Source organism: Geotrypetes seraphini, chromosome 16, assembly GCF_902459505.1.
Source record: "Geotrypetes seraphini chromosome 16, aGeoSer1.1, whole genome shotgun sequence".
NCBI lineage: Eukaryota > Metazoa > Chordata > Amphibia > Gymnophiona > Dermophiidae > Geotrypetes > Geotrypetes seraphini.
In genome coordinates, this window is record NC_047099.1 from 31,277,838 (window position 1) to 31,296,408 (window position 18,571).

The window sequence follows — 18,571 nt, forward strand, 5'->3', positions numbered from 1 at the left end:
GCCGCACTGGTACTTCGGAGCGGGAGGGAGGAGGGAAATTGAGATCTGTGTTAGACAAGATTTCTAGCACAGCACGCTCAATCAACCAGAAAAACAATTAACTGGCATCCACCAATCCCTATGGATGCCGGATAACTGATATTCTACTGTACCCTCTTTATCTTTGATCAGGAAAAAAATATCTGTAACTGGAAACATAGTAGCTCAGCATGGAACAGAGGTTTATTAAAATGTATGTTAATGTAAAATACCTAATGGCTAGAGGGTAAATATTTTTGTTGTTGTAATAATTTTAATTAGTTCCGCCATATGCAGCAAGTATTCAGCTTTAAGAGGTCCTGTGTTTTACAGAATGGATGACTGTATAAGAAGGAATGTGTTTGAGTCTTTGTTGATACCCCAACACAGCTGTTTTTTGCTAGGTTGTGTGTCACTCACCAGTGCATCTGTTTCCTTTACAGGAAAAGTGTTACATCACTGACTCCCAGTATCAGGAGCTCTTCCAGTCTGTTCTACAGAAGTCATTAGAAGAGTGCCTTGGTGAGTTCTTGGAACCAGGCCATATGCTACCCAGCCCATTTGTGCTTTCTCTATTATCAAAATACCAAATGCCAGCTGCATGGAATAAAATAGCACAAGTGTTGATATTATGTGCATGCTTCTTTTTTTTAACATTCTTCCCCTTTAGAAGGCTCTCTTCTTTTGGACTTGCATCTAGACTTCATCAGTGATCATCCTCCTGCAAGACTTCTCTCCTAACTCCTATTCGGCCGAAGCCTAAGACTCCTCCTGCTCAGCCATACAAGTAACCACCACGTTGTTATCCCCCCAAAACAACGCCAGCTTTCTCTAGGCCTCCACAACAGCAGCGATAGCAGAAAGTACAGACTCCTGCTGTGACTAAACCAGCTCAGTCTTTTTGATATCCCCAGTCTGAGCATGCCAACCTCCCTGCATCCAAATTCTCTTCTGCCCATCAGAGGTTGTCTTCACCATTTTTATCACCAGTGGGAGATGATCACCTCAGATCTCTGGGTTCTCAACATTCTTCGAGAGGGATACTCACTTCACTTTCTTCAAGTGCCTCCAGATCGCCCTCCAAGAGATTGCCTTCCAATTTGTCGCAACTTCCCCTTCTTCTTCAGGAAGCTCAAGCTCTTCTTCGCCTTCGAGATGTGAAGAAAGTCCCTCTAAACCAACAGGACATGGGCTTTTATTCCCGTTATTTTCTAGTTCCAAAGAAGACGGGGGATTTGCGACCCATTCTGGACTTCAGAGCTCTCAACAAATTTCTAGTCAAAGAGAAGTTTCGGATGCTATCTTTACCAACATTATATTCCCTGATGGATCAGGGAGATTGGCTATGCTCTCTGGATCTCAAAGAGGCTTACACTCATATCCCGATTCATCCAGCCTCTTGCAGATATCTTTGATTCAAGGTGGGGAATCTTCATCTACAATACAGAGTTCTTCCTTTCGGACTTGCCTCATCCCCAAGAGTCTTCATGAAATGTCTGGTGGTGGTGGCGGCTGCAGCCCTCCGTGCCCAGGGTCTTCAAGTTTTTTCATACCTGGACAACTGGCTTATAAAGGCCCCCTCTCAGCAAGGGGTTATTGCAGTGACCCAACAGACTATTCTGTTCCTCCAAAGTTTGGGGTTCGAAGTCAACTTTCCAAAATCCCAGCTGACCCCATCTCAGTCTCTCCAATTCATTGGGGCCACTCTAGACACTGTCCAGCTCAGAGCATTTTTACCTCCACCACGTCGGGATACCCTCATTCGCCTTTGCCATCAAGTGTCTCATCTCACATCAATTTCAGCAAGACAAATGATGGTTCTGCTCGGTCACATGGCTTCTACAGTTCTCTGCATCCAGCTTTGGTCTCCATACCTAAAGAAGGATATAAAACTGCTAGAGAGGGTACAGAGAGCAACAAGGTATGGAGAACCTGGATTACAAGGAAAGACTTAAGAGACTGGGTTGTTCTCCCTTGAGAAAAGGAGACTGCGAGGGGATATGATCGAGACTTTCAAAATACTGAAAGGAATCGACAAAATAGAGCAGGAAAAAACGTTATTTACAATGTCCAATGTGGCACGGACAAGAGGACATGGGCTGAAGCTAAGGGGGAACAAGTTCAGGACAAATATCAGGAAGTTCTTCTTCACGCAACGAGTGGTGGTCACCTGGAATGCTCTCTGAGAAGAGGTAATTGCGGAATCCACCGTTCTAGGATTTCTAGGATGTGCATCTCCTTATGAGTGGCATGAAGTGACATGGGTAAGGGTAAGCTAGATGCATTTCTTTTTACGAGAAGCTTAGAACGATATGGGGACTAAAACTATGCCAGGGTACACCTGGCGGGACCACCGAGTGTGCGGATTGCCGGACTTGATGGACCTAGGGTCTGTTCCGGAGATGGCGCTTCTTATGTTCTTCACCTTCGCATACCTCAGTGGACCCTGGCATCTCAGTGGCAACAAGCTACCGACCCGCTTTCTCAACAAATTACAGTAACTCCTTTGTTGATGCAGTCTCTCCACTGGTGGATGCTCTCTTCCAATCTTTCCAGAGGTTTACTGTTCCACAATCTCCCTCATCATAAGGTTCTCACAACAGACTCGTCAACCTATGCATGGGGAGCCCATCTCGAGGGACTCCGTACTCAAGGTCATTGGACTCCTGTGGACCGTCTTTGTCACATCAATCTGTTGGAACTCAGAGTGATTTTCAGTGCTCTCAAAGCTTTTCAACACCTTCTTCACGACAACGTAATAATAATAACAACTTTATTTTTGTATACCGCAATACCACAAAACAGTTCAGAGCGGTTTACAGGGGAAGAGACTGTACATATACAGCGAAGTTACAGAATATCAGAAAACAGTTCAGAGTAGTTTACAGGAGATGAGAACGTAGTCCTTGTCTGGATGGACAACCAAGCTGCCATGTGCTATGTCAACAAACAGGGAGGGACGGGATTTCACTCCCTTTGTCAAGAAGCTCTGGGATTGGGCAATCCATCAGAACATTCTTTCTCAGAGCTGCATATATTCAAGGTCAGCACAACTTATCTGGCGGACAAATTGAGTCATTTTCTGCAACCACACGAATGGACACTCAATTCCTCTCCTCTACGTCAGGTGTTTGCTCATTGGGGGACTCCTCAAATAGACCTGTTTGCCTCTCCCCTCAACAATAAGCTGCCTCAATTCTGCTCCCGAATATACTCTCGGGTCAGTTTCTCTATGCCTTCCCTCCATTCCCTCTGATTCTCAAGACTCTTCTCAAACTGAAGACAGAACATGCCTCCATGATTCTGATAGCTCCTCGGAGGCCCAGACAACCGTGGTACTCCCTTCTTCTTCAACTCAGCACCAGGGAACCTCTGCTTCTACCAGTTTTTCCCTCTCTGCTTGCTCAGAGTCAAGGGTCCTTGCTACATCCCAACCTGCAGTCTCTACACTTAACAGCTTGATACCTTTCAACCTAACTGACTCTCTACAGTTTTCTCAATCTGTACAGAACATTTTGGTAGCTTCCATAAAGCCTTCCACTAGGCAGTGTTACGGCCAGAAATGGACTAGATTTTCTGCTTGGTATTCCACTCGCCATATGGAGCCAATGTCTACCTCCTTGGCTTCTGTTTTGGATTATTTACTTCACTTATCACAGTCTGGACTCCTGTCTACATCTATCCGAGTCCATCTTAGTGAGATTGCTGCTTTTCATCAACCTCTTGATGGGAAACCTCTGTCTGCACACCCTGTAGTTTCCCGCTTTATGAAAGGACTTTTTAATGTTCATCTACCGCTCAAACCACCTCTAGTGGTCTGGGATCTCAATGTTGTACTGGCTCAGTTGATGAAGCCTCCATTTGAACCAATTGATAAGGCTCATCTCAAGTACCTTACTTGGAAAGTAGTTTTCCTAATTGCCCTCACGTCTGCTCAAAGAGTTAGTGAGTTGCAAGCTTTGGTTGCGGATCCACCTTTCACAGTTTTCCACCATGACAAAGTGGTACTCCATGCTCATCCCAAATTCTTGCCTAAAATTGTGTCAGAATTTCACATCAATCAAGCTATTGTTCTTCCAGTATTTTTTCCAAAGCCTCATTCTCATCCTGGAAAAGTAGTCTCCATACTTTGGACTGCAAACGTGCCTTGGCTTTCTACTTGCAACACACTCAACCTTACAGAACAGCCCCTCAACTTTTCATCTCCTTCGATCCAAATAAGTTGGGGCATCCTGTCTCAAAGCAAACCATCTCCATCTGCTTGCATCTCTTTCTGCTATGCTCAGGCGGGTCTCCCTCTGCAGGGTCGGGTCACAGGCCACAGAGTTAGAGCAATGGCGGCGTCTGTAGCTTTCCTCAGATCAACTCCTATTGAGGAAATCTGCAAGGCTGCCACTTGGTCCTCGGTTCATACATTCACCTCTCATTACTGTCTGGATACTTTCTCCAGAAGGGATGGCCATTTTGGCCAATCTGTTTTGCAAAATCTTTTTTCTTAACTTGCCACCTTTCCCTCCATCCCATTATGCTTAGCTTGGAGGTCAGTCACTACCTGCTTGTCCTGGGATAAAGCACAGTTACTTACCGTAACAGTTGTTATCTAGGGACAGCAGGCAGATATTCTCACAACCCACCCTCCTCCCCTGGTTGGCTTCTTAGCTAGGTATCTGAACTGAGTTCCTCACTGGAGACGCGCGCCCTAACTCGGATGGGAAGGCACTCGCGCATGCGCAGTGCAGCACTCGGAAGCTCTTTCAAAGATCTTCAAGCAAGTCTGCTTTCGAGGCTGTCCGCTGTGGGGCTCCGTCGGTGACGTCACCCACTGTTGAGAATATCTGCCTGCTGTCCCTGGATAACAACTGTTATGGTAAGTAACTGTGCTTTTCCTTCTGTTCCCCATTGAAAATAAGTTTCTTCAAAAGTATACATATCGAGCTTTAAGTCTGTCCCCATTAACTTTATGATAAAGACTGCTGACTAAGTAGTCAACTTCTTGTTTATATCTTTTTTAAGGTGCAGTCTCCAGGTAAATTCACATAGATTGGGTATCATTTATTTCATGCCTGATTTGCTGTGGAGTTCCCTGGACAGGTTTGGCAAGCAACCTGATCTAATACCATTTGCCAAAAAGTATAAGCAGCTCCCAGTCCTGGCTGGAGTTTTTCATACTTTCTGGCCTTGGAGGCCTTAATAAGAGCCAGGGAGAGATCTCTGTAATCAGGAAGTGCAGAAGCAGACTTCAGTGACAAAAAAGATCTGGTTCTGCTGCCAGGAATTTTCACCAGTACTGTTGGGGGAATGAAAAACAAAAAAAAAGGGAAAAAACAGACTGAAGAGCCTGTATGTGACCCTTCAACAATGTGTTTTTAAAGGAAAAGGGTGTTGACATAATGTTGTTTTTCTGTCTTTTTTTATTTAGTAGAAGAAGAAAGCAAAAAGGAGCATAAGCATAGCCGGAAAAGACAGCCAAAGAAAATTGTTCCAGGATATACCCAGATCACCAATCAAGAGGAAGCAGATGAGTGTTTGAGTGAGCTGTTGCAGAGTTCTGGGAATGTTTAAAGGGACCATGCCATTAGCCAAAACAAAATTATGTTTAGGCCATAAAATTAATTATTAGCATCTTTCAGAATCATGATTTAAAGGGTTTAATTTGTTATAACATTTTTTTTGTATGTTTGTTTTATTGCCTGATACTTCTTGCCTCTCCCTCCATAAGTGAATCTGGTCATATTCTAGGCCAATACTTCTCCACTCAGTCCTTGAGACACAGCCATACAAAGGTTTTGACATAGCAGGGCAAAATGTAAAACTTGCAGCTTATGCAGATGACATATTATTGTATTTCACTTCTTCAGAAGATGCTGCACTTTTTTTTCAATTAATTGAACAATTTGGGAATTTATCTGGTCAGAAATATTACCACTTAAAGATTTTTGTGTTCAAGCTGATTTTTTTGTCCTTAACTTTATGTTGGTGTAAAGATGGTTTAAAATATTTAGGTCTCACTTTTAAACCCACTATAAAAGAGACCATTGACTCAAACATATCTCGTATTATCAAACAGATCAAATTATATTTTCTACCTGGTTGTCAAAGAAACTTGTGGTGGGGAGGACTTGAAAGTATTGGAATGACTTTAGCTGCTCAAATTTTATATATTTCTATGCTCCCATATATTTTTTCAACCAGTTTTTTCCATAATATTGTACAATCCCACTTTATTCCAGGACCAGTGGGTTATTTCCGTCTACCCGCTAGGATCTGTAGGAAGCCTCAAAACCTCAGAGGCTTTTACCCCCTCCCCCTTATACCTTATCACTGAGCATGCTCCTCTGCTCACCAGTTCTTCTTCCTCCAGGCCAGGCTGTAGGAGCTTCATTTTTCTGCTTGTGTTTTATTTCCATGATATTTCAGTATTTCTTTAGCACTCTCCAGACCAGTAGAGGTTAACTTTACGAATGGGTATATATCTAATCATGACCAGCAGGTGGAGACTGAAAACAAAACTTTGGGACAGTATATACTATCCTCCCTTCTCTATTTCCCTCAGTCTTCTTTCAGTCTCCAGCAGGTGTTGAGTGATCTGTACCCATCTCTCTTGGTAGGGCTGTTGGAATTTGTTTAGGGGTTTATTGTCCCTGTTTTTGGCCGGACGGAGCTTGGTCGGGCCCTGTTTGGGGGTCCGTCCGACCTCGGGGGTGTCAAACCCGGCGGGTCACGAGCGGGGTCCCTCCCCCCACTTCCTCCACCTCCCCACATTTTTTTAGAGGAGCCTCAGCAGTAAGCCTTGCCCCCTAAGTCAAGCAAGGCATATTGCTTCGAGAGCCTGTGGAGTCTGTTCTGTAAAAAAAAAAAAAAAAAAATCCTGAGGTAGTGCTGGTCTGAAGGGTTGTTCTTTAGCACTCTCCAGACCAGTAGAGGTTAACTTTACGATTGGGTATATATCTAATCATGACCAGCAGGTGGAGACTGAAAACAAAACTTTGGGACAGTATATCCTAGCCCCTCCTCTCTATTTCCCTCAGTCTTCTTTCAGTCTCCAGCAGGTGTTGAGTGATCTGTACCCATCTCCCTTGGTAGGGCTGTTGGAATTTGTTTAGAGGTTTATTGTCCCTGTTTTTAGCCGGACGGAGCTTGGACGGACTCTGTTTGGGGGTTCGTCCGACCTCGGGGGTGTCAAACCCGGCGGGTCACGAGCGGGGTCCCTCCCCCCACTTCCTCCACCTCCCCATATTTTTTTAGAGGAGCCTCAGCAGTAAGCCTTGCCCCCTAAATCAAGCAAGGCATATTGCTTCGAGAGCCTGTGGAGTCTGTTCTGTAAAAAAAAAAAAAAAAATCCTGAGGTAGTGCTGGTCTGGAGGGTTGTATCCCTTTAAGAAAACTGTATTTTACTGTATTTTTTCAACTAACCGGCACTTTTTTACAGCTAGGTCGCGTATGGAGCAATGAGCACTTCTAAAGGGAAAAAGTGCTCATTGTGCTCCAGACGCGAGGCACTCGCGGCCGGCCTGTGCAAGCGGTGTTCAGGCCGGTGCGGTGGAGGAGCTCCGTCGGCAGCGGCTGCAGGCGCCCAGAGCTCCCCGCCGATGGTGCCTCGCGAGTCGGCAGGGAACGGTGGAGAAGCCCGGTCTTCTCCGTCCGCCCACGGAGGGATTCCCCGAGCCGCCGACGGTCGGGTTTTAGAGGATTCCCTCTCAGCTGATATTTTGACAGCTGATGCCGGCTTGCCTGTTTTAGCGGCTGAGACTATTCAGGTCTCTCAGCCGCTGCAGGCTATGGAGGGAGCTGTTTTGGCGGGAAAGACGCCATCTTCTCTGTCTGGCCCCTCCATTTTGTCTTCCACCTCAGGTGACCTTCCCCCTGTTTTGGCTAAGCAGGGGCAGGTTTCTGCTGGGTCCCCTGCTGTGGCAGGGAGTCCCTTGGGACCCTCGGGGGGTTTTTCCCCTGATTTTTTCTTTTCATTATGCAAAGCCTATTTTCAGGCGGCTGGGGGTCCCGGTTGCGCCCAGGGGGTCTCGGGGGGTGGGGTTTCCTCCGCGCTCCCTGCGGCTTTGCCTCTCTCGTCTGACGTGACGTCCCCTCCGCCGCCTCTCTTGTCCAAGCGTCCGCGGGTGTCGTGGGACGAGGATTTGTGGTCGGAGGAACGTGTCGGTCTGGAGGAGGACCTGGACCCTTCTGAGGAATTCCAGGACCCTCTGGAGGGGACGGAAGCTGGCGGCGGGTTGTCGGGTTTCCCGTTCTCCAGTGACGAGGCGTCCGTGGTGCGCCTTTTTCAGAGAGATGAGCTGCCTGACCTTATTCAACAGGTTTCTTCGGCTTTGCGTTTTGAGGACGCGCCGCCGGAGACTCCGCGTGTGGGGGACCCTCTGTTACGAGGGATCCGTTCCGTTTCCCGCTCTTTTCCTATGCATCAGGATATTCGGGATATTATTCTTGAGCAGTGGAAAACGCCGGAGACGCCGTTTCGGCTGGCGCGCAGCATGGCTCGCCTGTATCCCATTCCTGAAGGGGATCGGGCTACGTTAGCTTCGCCAGTCGTGGATGCGGTGGTCTCGGCTATTTCCAAGCGGCATACCGTGCCTGTTGAGGGCGGTTCTGCCTTGCGGGACTCTGAGGAGCGCAAATTGGAGACCATCCTTAAGCAAAATTTTCAAGTCTCTGCCTTTGGGGTCCAGGCGGCTATTTGTGGGGGACTGGTCGCTCGCGCCGTGTTTCGGTGGGCGGAGCGGGTCTTGGATCGAGAGTCTGACGACTGGTCTCTGGTGGATCAGGAGGTAGCGAAGATTGAGATGGCTGCCTCATTCCTCTCGGATGCTCTGTATGACTTGGTGCGGATCTCGGCTAAGTCCATGGCTTTTGGCGTGGCCGCAAGGCGTGTGTTGTGGCTGCGCGCTTGGGCGGCGGATGCTGCGTCCAAAGCTAAGCTTACTAAATTTCCCTTTCGGGGGTCGTTTTTATTTGGAGAGGACTTGGATAAGTTGATTCAGACTCTGTCGGACTCGAAAGTTCCCCGTTTGCCGGAGGACCGTGCCCGCCCGGCGTCTCGGGGTGGTGCGGCCCGGGGGCATTTGCGGGAATTTCGCAAGTATCGCCCTGGGCGTGGGGCTGCTTCTTTCCAGTCTCCGGGGTTTTCCCGGGGTCGGTTCTTCCAGCGCATGCAGCCCTTTCGGGGGGCCCGTCGGGGGGCAGGGAACCCCTCCGCCGGTTCCCCCGCTTCCCGTCCTGCACAATGACGCCTTGCCGGCGCCCCCCTTGGTTCCGGTGGGGGCCCGGCTGCGCGACTTTTTTCCCAGATGGGCCGAGATCACGTCCGATCAGTGGGTCCTGGAGGTGGTGCGGGACGGTTATGCCCTGGAGTTCGCCCGCTCTCTGCCGGATTTTTTCCTCGCTTCTCCGTGTCAGACTCCGGGGAAGACGCAGGCTTTTCGCCAGACCCTTCAGCGCTTGCTAGATCTCAGGGCAGTAGTTCCAGTGCCCCCCCCGGAGTGGGGCACGGGCAGGTACTCCATTTACTTTGTGGTGCCCAAGAAGGAGGGGACTTTTCGGCCCATCCTCGATTTAAAAGGGGTCAACAGGGCTCTCAAGGTTCCCTCTTTCCGTATGGAAACGCTGCGGTCGGTCATTCTGGCGGTTCAGCCGGGGGAGTTTCTCACTTCTCTCGATCTGACGGAGGCCTACTTGCATGTTCCTATTCAGGCCTCTCATCAGCGTTTCCTGCGCTTTGCGATCTTGGGTCGGCACTATCAGTTCTGTGCGCTTCCCTTTGGGCTGGCCACGGCTCCCCGGACGTTCACCAAGGTGATGGTGGTCGTCGCGGCAGCCTTGCGGTCGGAGGGCATCCTGGTACACCCCTACCTGGACGACTGGTTAATTCGGGCCAAGTCGTTGCAGGAAAGCTCCCGGGTTACGGCTCGGGTGGTGGAGTTTCTCCGGTCGCTGGGCTGGGTGGTCAACCTTTCCAAGAGTCGGTTGGTTCCGGCTCAGCGTCTGGAGTACCTCGGGGTGCTGTTCGACACCTCCTTGGGGAAGGTCTTCCTCCCAGAGGCCCGGGTGAGCAAATTGCAGTCTCAGATTCGCCTGCTTTTGGCGTCCCGGTGTCCTCGGGCGCGAGATTTCCTCCAGGTCCTGGGGTCGATGGCGGCGTCCCTGGACGTGGTGAGGTGGGCGCGGGCCCACATGCGTCCTCTCCAGTATGCTCTGCTCCGGAGGTGGTCTCCCCAGAGGCACGGGATGGATGTTCCGGTTCCCCTGCGAGGCTTGGCGCGCTGCAGTCTGCGTTGGTGGCTCCGGACCCCTCACCTAGTTCAGGGGGTGGGTCTGGATCTTCCGCAGTGGACGGTGCTCCTTACGGATGCGAGTCTCCTGGGTTGGGGGGCCCAGTGTCTGGGTCACTCAGCTCAGGGAACCTGGTCCACGGAGGAGGCCTCCTGGTCGATCAACGTGTTGGAGACCAGGGCGGTCCGGCTGGCGCTGTTGGCTTTCCACTCCCTTTTGTTGGGCAAGTCGGTCAGAGTCCTGTCAGACAATGCCACGGCGGTGGCTTATGTCAATCGTCAGGGGGGCACCAAGAGCACTCTGGTGGCGCAGGAGGCGGCTCGGCTCATGGTTTGGGCGGAGTCGCATCTTCTGGACCTCTCGGCCTCTCACATTGCCGGGGTAGAAAACGTTCAGGCGGACTTCCTCAGTCGTCACTTCTTGGATCCGGGAGAGTGGTGTCTCGGCGCCGAGGCGTTTCAGTTGCTAGTGCGTGCTTGGGGGCAGCCCCTGATGGATCTGATGGCTACAAGTGGCAACGCCAAAGTACCCCGCTTCTTCAGTCGTCGCAGGGACGGTCTGGCCGAGGGTCTGGATGCTCTGGTCCAACCGTGGCCAACGGAGGGGCTGTTGTATGTGTTCCCTCCTTGGCCATTAGTGGGCAGAGTACTGCTTCGCATTGTTCGCCATCCGGGGCTGGTGGTCTTGGTGGCTCCGGATTGGCCTCGTCGTCCGTGGTATGCGGATCTGGTGAGGCATCTGGTGGCGGATCCTCTTCCTCTGCCTCTCGAGTGCGATCTTCTGACGCAGGGTCCCATTCCCATGTTCGACCCGTCTCCCTTTTGTCTTACGGCTTGGCTCTTGAAAGGGGCCGCCTGAGTAAGAAGGGATATTCCGACAAGGTGATCTCTACACTTTTGGGGTCCCGGAGGCTTTCTACCTCTCGGGCTTATGTACGGGTTTGGCGTCTTTTTGAGGAATGGTGCCGAGCGCGGGGAGTGGTCTCCTTTCGCGCTTCTCTGCCTAACATTCTAGAGTTTTTGCAGGATGGCCTGGATAGGGGCCTGGCCTGGTCTTCTCTTCGGGTTCATCTGGCGGCCCTGTCGGCTTTTCGGGGGCTGGTGACAGGTCAGCGGTTGTCAGCCATTCCTGATGTGATTCGCTTTCTTAGGGCGGCCAAGTTGATCAGGCCTCCCATAAGGCCCTCGATTCCCTCTTGGGATCTCAATCTGGTTCTTTCTGTTCTAGTGCGCCCTCCTTTCGAGCCGTTGGATGGCTGTTCGTTGAAGGACCTTACGCTGAAGTCGGTCTTTTTGGTGGCCATTACTTCCGCTAGACGGGTGTCTGAGCTACAGGCTTTCTCTTGTAGGGCTCCCTTCCTGGAGTTTTCGAAGGAGCGGGTTGTTTTGCGGCCTGTTCCTTCCTTTCTGCCGAAGGTAGTTTCTCCTTTTCATGTCAATCAATCGGTGGTCCTCCCGGTCTTGGGTAGTCGGGAGGGTTCTTCTGAGCAACGACAGCTGCGCAAGTTGGATGTCGGTCGGGTCCTCCATGCTTATGTGCAGCGGACCCGGGATTTTCGGAGCTCCGATCATCTCTTTGTGCTTCTGGCGGGTCCTCGTCGGGGGGCTGGCGCTTCTAAGGCTACTATTGCGCGTTGGATCAAGGAGATGATTGCTTCCGCTTATCTTCTGAGTCAGAAGCCGGTTCCGGAGTTTCTCAAGGCTCATTCCACTAGGGGTCAGGCGGCTTCTTGGGCTGAGTCGTCGCTCGTGCCTCCGGTGGATATTTGTAAGGCTGCGGTTTGGTCCTCCTTGCATTCATTTGTTCGGCATTATCGGGTAGATGTTCAGGCGCGTCGGGACGCGGTGTTCGGTGAGCGTGTTCTGGTATCGGCCCTTCGGGGGTCCCGCCCGTGAGAGGGACTGCTTTGGTACGTCCCAATCGTAAAGTTAACCTCTACTGGTCTGGAGAGTGCTAAAGAAGGAGAAATTAGGTTCTTACCTGCTAATTTACTTTCTTTTAGCTTCTCCAGACCAGTAGAGGTCCCCACCCTGTCTGTTGTTGTTGTTGTTGGGGCTGTTGCGCGGGCAGTTTTTGGTTTTTGCTGCGGGTTCTAGTATTTTTCTAGGGCCGGGGAGAATTGAAGAACAGCGGCTGTGGCTCGGCTGGCTTAGCTGGCGAGCTGTGGGGACCTTATTCCTTCGGGAATTTCTCCTCTGCATTTTCCAACAGCATTTTTGGGTATGTTATTTGTTACTCCTTTCGGAGTATTGTTTTTTCTCTCTGTTGTTTTCCAGTTCTTGGTTCTGCTTGGCTATTCGGCAGACTGAGGGAAATAGAGAGGAGGGGCTAGGATATACTGTCCCAAAGTTTTGTTTTCAGTCTCCACCTGCTGGTCATGATTAGATATATACCCAATCGTAAAGTTAACCTCTACTGGTCTGGAGAAGCTAAAAGAAAGTAAATTAGCAGGTAAGAACCTAATTTCTCCTTACTGTATTTTTTCATGTAACCAGCACTTTTTTATAGCTAGGTCGCGTCTGGAGCAATTGTGCCCTTCTCCGGGGGAGTAGGCCACAATTTTAGTCCAGCCGCGAGGCACTCGCGGCCGGCCTGAACTCGGCGGTTTGGGTCGGTGAGGTGGTGGAGCTCCGTCGGCAGCGGCTGCAGGCGCCCAGAGCTCCCCGCCGATGGTGCCTCGCGAGTCGGCTTGGAGCAGTGGGGAAGCCCGGTCTTCCACAACCGCCCACGGAGGGATTCCCCGAAGGATTCCCTCTCAGCTGATTTTTTGACAGCTGATGCCGACTTGCCTGTCTTAGCGGCTGGGACTGTTCAGTCTTCTCAGCCGCTACAGGCCATGGAGGGAGCATTTTTGGCGGGAACTTCGCCATTTTCTTTGTCTGGCCCCTCCATTTTGTCTGCAACCTCAGGTGACCTTCCCCCTGTATGGCGAACACAGGGGCAGGTTTCAGCATGGACCCCTGCTGGGGCAGGGAGTCCCTGGGGACCCCCAGGGGTTTTTTGCCCCCAATTTATTTTCTTTCTTTGTGCGGACTTTTGGGGGTCCCACGTGCGCCTGGGGGGTTTCGGGGGGGGTTTCCCTCCGCGCCCCCTATGGCTTTGCCTCCCTCTTTTCGTTTGGCGTCCCCTCTTCCTCCTCCCTCATCCAAGCGCCCGCGGGGGGGGCTTGGATTGCGAATTGGTGGGCGGAGGAGCGTGTTGGCCTGGTTGAGGACCTGGCTGCTTTGGCGGGCTTCCAGGATCCTCTAGAGGGGACGCCTGTTGGCAGCGGGGCGGCGGGTTTCCCGTCTTCCAGAGCAGATGCGTCCGTGGTGCGCTTTTTTATTCAGAGGGATGAGCTTTTAGACCTGTGTAGCAGGTCTCCTTGGTGCTGCATTTTTGCAGTGGCGCCGCCGGAGACCCCGCGTATGGGGGCCCCTCTGCTTCAGGGGGTCTGTCCTGGTTCCCGCTCTTTTCCTGTGCGTCAGGATTTGCGGGATTTTGTGTTGGCGCAGTGGCCTATGGGCGCAGTTTCGTTTGGTGTGCGCCTTGGCTCTTGGGTATCCCGTCCCGGAGGGAGGTAGGGCTACCTTAATTTCGCCAATGGGGAACGCGGTGGTCTCGGCACTTCCTAAGCGGCATACCGTGCCTGTTATGGACGGTTCTGCTCTTAGGGTCTCGGAGGCGCGTGCGTTAGAGACTCTTCTTAAGTATGATTTTGATGTCTCTGCCTTTGGGGTCCAGGCGGCTGTTTGTGGGGAGCTAGTCGCTCGCGCCGTGTTTCGGTGGGCTGAGCGTGTCCTGGATCGGGAGTCTGATGACTGGTCTCTTGTGGATCAGGAGGTAGCGAAGATTGCGATGGCTGCCTCGTTCCTCTCAGATGCTCTTTATGACTTGGTGCGGATTTCGGCTAAGTCTATGGCATGGCCGCGCGGCGTATTTTGTGGCTGCGCGCTTGGGCGGCGGATTCTGCGTCCAAAGCTAAGTTTACTAAAGTTCCCTTTAGGGGGTCTTTTTGTTTGGAGAGGAATTAGATGAGTTGATTCAGACTCTGACGGACTCGAAGGTGCCCCGTCTGCCTGAGGACCGTGCCCGCCCTGCGTCTAGGTGTGGGGCTGCCCGGGGGCGTTTGCGGGAATTTCGCAAGTATCGCCCGGGGCGTGGGGCTGCTTCTTTCCCGGCTCAGGGTTTTTCCCGGGGTCGGTTCTTCCAGCGCATGCAGCCCTTTCGGGGGGCCCGTCGGGGGGCAGGGAATCCCTCCGCCGGTTCCCCCGCTTCCCGTCCTGCGCAATGACTCCTTGCCGGCGCCCCCTTTGGTTCCGGTGGGGGCCCGGCTGCGCAAATTTTTCCCCAAATGGGCCGAGATCGCGTCCGATCAGTGGGTCCTTGAGGTGGTGCGGGACGGTTACGCTCTGGAGTTTACCTGCTCTCTGCCGGACCTTTTCCTCGCTTCTCCATGTCAGACTCCATGGAAGACGCAGGCTTTTCGTCAGACCCTTCAGCGTTTGCTAGATCTCGAGGCAGTGGTGCCGGTGTCCCCTACGGAGTGGGGCACCGGCAGGTACTCCATTTACTTTGTGGTGGCCATAAAGGAGGGGACCTTTCGGCCCATCCTGGATGTCTCTCGATCTGACGGAGGCCTACTTGCAGGTTCCAATTCGGGCCTCTCATCAGCACTTCCTTCGCTTTGCGATCTTGGGGCGGCACTTTCAGTTCTGTGCGCTTCCCTTTGGTCTGGCCACGGCTCCTCGGACGTTCACCACGGTAATGGTGGTCGTCGCGGCAGCCTTGCGGTCGGTGGGCATCCTGGTTCTCCCCTACCTGGACGACTGGTTGATTCGGGCAAAGTCGTTGCAGGAGAGCTCCCGGGTTACGGCTCGGGTGGTGGAGTTTCTCCGGTCGCTGGGCTGGGTGGTCAACCTTTCCAAGAGTCGGTTGGTCCCGGCTCAGCGTCTGGAGTGCCTTGGGGTTATGTTCGACATCTCCTTGGGGAAGGTCTTCCTTCCAGAGGCCCGGGTGAGCAAATTGCAATCTCAGATTCGCCTGCTTTTGGCGTCCCGGGGTCCTCGGGCGCGAGATTTCCTCCAAGTCCTGGGGTCAATGGCGGCGTCCCTGGACGTGGTGAGGTGGGCGCGGGCCCACATGCGTCCTCTTCAGTATGCTCTGCTCCGGAGGTGGTCTCCCCGGAGGCAAGATTTGGATGTTCCGGTTCCCCTGCGAGGCTTGGCGCGCTGCAGTCTGCGCTGGTGGCTCCGGACCCCTCACCTGGTTCAGGGGGTGGGTCTGGATCTCCCGCAGTGGACGGTGCTCCTTACGGATGCGAGTCTCCTCGGTTGGGGGGCTCAGTTTATGGGCCACTCAGCTCGGGGCACCTGGTCCGCGGAGGAGGCCTCCTGGTCGATCAACGAGTTGGAGACCAGAGCGGTCAGGCTGGCGCTGTTAGCTTTCCACTCCCTTTTGCTGGGCAAGTCGGTCAGAGTCCTGTCGGACAATGCCACGGCGGTGGCTTATGTCAATCGTCAGGGGGGGCACCAAGAGCACTCCTGTGGCGCAGGAGGCGGCTCGGCTCATGGTTTGGGCGGAGTCCCATCTTCTGGACCTCTCGGCTTCTCATATAGCCGGGGTAGAAAATGTTCAGGCAGACTTCCTCAGTCGTCACTTCCTGGATCCAGGAGAGTGGTTTCTCGGCGCCGGAGCGTTTCGGTTGATAGTGCAAGATTGGGGGCAGCCCCTGTTGGACCTGATGGCCACGAGTGGCAACGCCAAAGTGCCCCGCTTCTTCAGTCGTCGCAGGGAAGGGCTGGCCGAGGGTCTGGATGCTCTGGTCCAGCCGTGGCCAACGGAGGGGCTGTTGTATGTGTTCCCTCCTTAGCCGCTGGTGGGCAGAGTGCTTCTTCGCATTGTTCACCATCCGGGTTTGGTGGTGCTGGTGGCTCCGGATTGGCCTCGACGTCCGTGGTATGCGGATCTGGTGAGACACCTGGTGGCGGTTCCTCTTCCTCTGCCTCTCTCGGACGACCTTCTGATGCAGGGTCCCATTCCCTTGTTCGACCCGTCTCTCTTCTGTCTTACGGCGTGGCTCTTGAAAGGGGTCGCCTTAGCAAGAAGGGATATTCAGACAAGGTGATCGCTACACTGTTGGGGTCCCGGAGGCTTTCTACCTCTCGGGCTTATGTGCGGGTTTGGCGTCTCTTTGAGGAATGGTGTCGGGCGCGGGGAGTGACCTCTTTTCGCGCTTCTCTGCCTAACATTCTAGAGTTCTTGCAGGATGGCCTGGATAGAGGCCTGGCTTGGTCTTCTCTCCGGGTTCATCTTGCGGCCCTGTCGACCTTTCGAGGGTTGGTGTCAGGTCAGCGTTTATCGGCTCTTCCTGATGTGATTCGGTTTCTGCGGGCGGCCAAGTTGCTTAGGCCTCCCCTACGGCCCTCGGTTCCCTCTTGGGATCTTAATCTGGTTCTCTCTGTTTTGGTGCGCCCGCCTTTCGAGCCCTTGGACGACTGTTCTTTGAAGGACCTTACTTTGAAGGCGGTCTTTTTGGTGGCCATTACTTCTGCTAGGAGTATTTCTGAGCTGCAGGCTTTCTCTTGTAGGGCTCCCTTCTTGGAGTTGTCTAGGGAGCGGGTCGTCTTGCGGCCTGTTCCTTCCTTTCTGCCGAAGGTTGTTTCTCCTTTTCATGTCAATCAATCGGTGGTTCTCCCGGTCTTGGGTGGTCGGGAGGGCTCTTCTGAGCAACGGCAGCTGCGCAAGTTGGATGTCGGTCGGGTCCTTCGCTCTGATGTGCAGCGGACCCAGGAATTCCGGAAGTCCGATCATCTCTTTGTCCTCCTGGCTGGTCCTCGTCGGGGAGCTGGCGCTTCTAAGGCTACTATTGCGCGCTGGATCAAGGAGACGATTGCTTCCGCTTATCTTCTGAAACAGCAGCCTGTTCCGGAGTTTCTCAAGGCTCATTCCACTCGGGGTCAGGCGGCTTCTTGGGCTGAGTCGTCGCTCGTGCCTCCGGTGGATATTTGTAAGGCTGCGGTTTGGTCCTCCTTGTATTCTTTTGTTAGACATTATCGGGTAGATGTTCAGGCGCGTCGGGACGCGGTGTTCGGTGAGCGTGTTCTGGTATCGGCCCTTCGGGGGTCCCGCCCGTGAGAGGGACTGCTTTGGTACGTCCCATTCGTAAAGTTAACCTCTACTGGTCTGGAGAGTGCTAAAGAAGGAGAAATTAGGTTCTTACCTGCTAATTTACTTTCTTTTAGCTTCTCCAGACCAGTAGAGGTCCCCACCCTGTCTGTTGTTGTTGTTGTTGTTGGGGCTGTTTTCGCGGGCAGTTTTTGTTTTTTGCTGCGGGTTCTAGTATTTTTCTAGGGCCGGGGAGAATTAAAGAACAGCGGCTGTGGCTCGGCTGGCTTAGCTGGCGAGCTGTGGGGACATTTTCCTTCGGGTATTTCTCCTCTGCATTTTCCAACAGCATTTGGGTATGTTATTTGTTACTCCTGTTCGGAGTATTGTTTTCTTCCTGTTTTCCAGTTCTTGGTTCTGCTTGGCTATTCGGCAGACTGAGGGAAATAGAGAAGGGAGGATAGTATATACTGTCCCAAAGTTTTGTTTTCAGTCTCCACCTGCTGGTCATGATTAGATATATACCCATTCGTAAAGTTAACCTCTACTGGTCTGGAGAAGCTAAAAGAAAGTAAATTAGCAGGTAAGAACCTAATTTCTCCTTTTCATTCGTGGTTTTCGCCCTCGTGCTGTGGAGGTTCCCCGTGGGGATATCCTTGACTGCGGAAGATCACAGATCGTTGGAAAAGTCTGCTTCTGGGGGGTTCCCTCCTAAGCAGTATCCTCCTTGGACAGCCTGCACATCAGATTGGGGCTCAGGGACCGTTTCCTTGGGAGCTTGCTCACCCCAGATTCATCCACTAGGGGTAGACCGCAGATGAGTGATTCTGTGGAAGTGCGACTGGGATCAGAGCCAGACTGCGTTTCTCTGCCAGGTGTCTGCATGGTGCGTCCAAGGAAGGCGGAGGTCTCCAGCTGTGGAAGTCAGGCCGGTGGGGCAGTCAGAAGATTTGGAATCCAGATTTCCAGTTCTCTGAGGCAAAGGATCTCCCTGTAAGCTGTTTTCAGGTCTGTCTGTAGTGTTTTCCATTCAGCACAGATCATAGTGAGTACAAGCTGACAGCTTGAATCAGCGATTTTGGGGAGGTCTTAAAAAGGGGGGTTTTGGTGGTTTCCCTGCATGCCCTACCCCGCGCCACCTCTAAAATCCCAAAATCACTGTTTTTGAAGGTTCCTGTGATTTTCCTGG

The 18,571-nt window shown here is 52.4% G+C and overlaps 1 protein-coding gene across 14 annotated transcripts in view; it reads left to right on the top strand.

Annotated features, from left to right (window-relative positions):
* Positions 1–18,571, top strand: part of ZCWPW1 (zinc finger CW-type and PWWP domain containing 1) — a 180,155-nt gene that overhangs the window by 110,582 nt on the left and 51,002 nt on the right. For 12 of the 14 annotated variants that reach the window (XM_033923689.1, XM_033923690.1, XM_033923685.1 and 9 more), the window contains exons 4-5: positions 462–540; positions 5,438–5,548. In XM_033923689.1, coding sequence (XP_033779580.1) covers positions 462–540; positions 5,438–5,548 — 190 coding nt within the window. The remainder of the gene's footprint in view (positions 1–461; positions 541–5,437; positions 5,549–18,571) is intronic. The other 2 variants (XM_033923697.1, XM_033923695.1) reach the window with 2 other exon arrangements.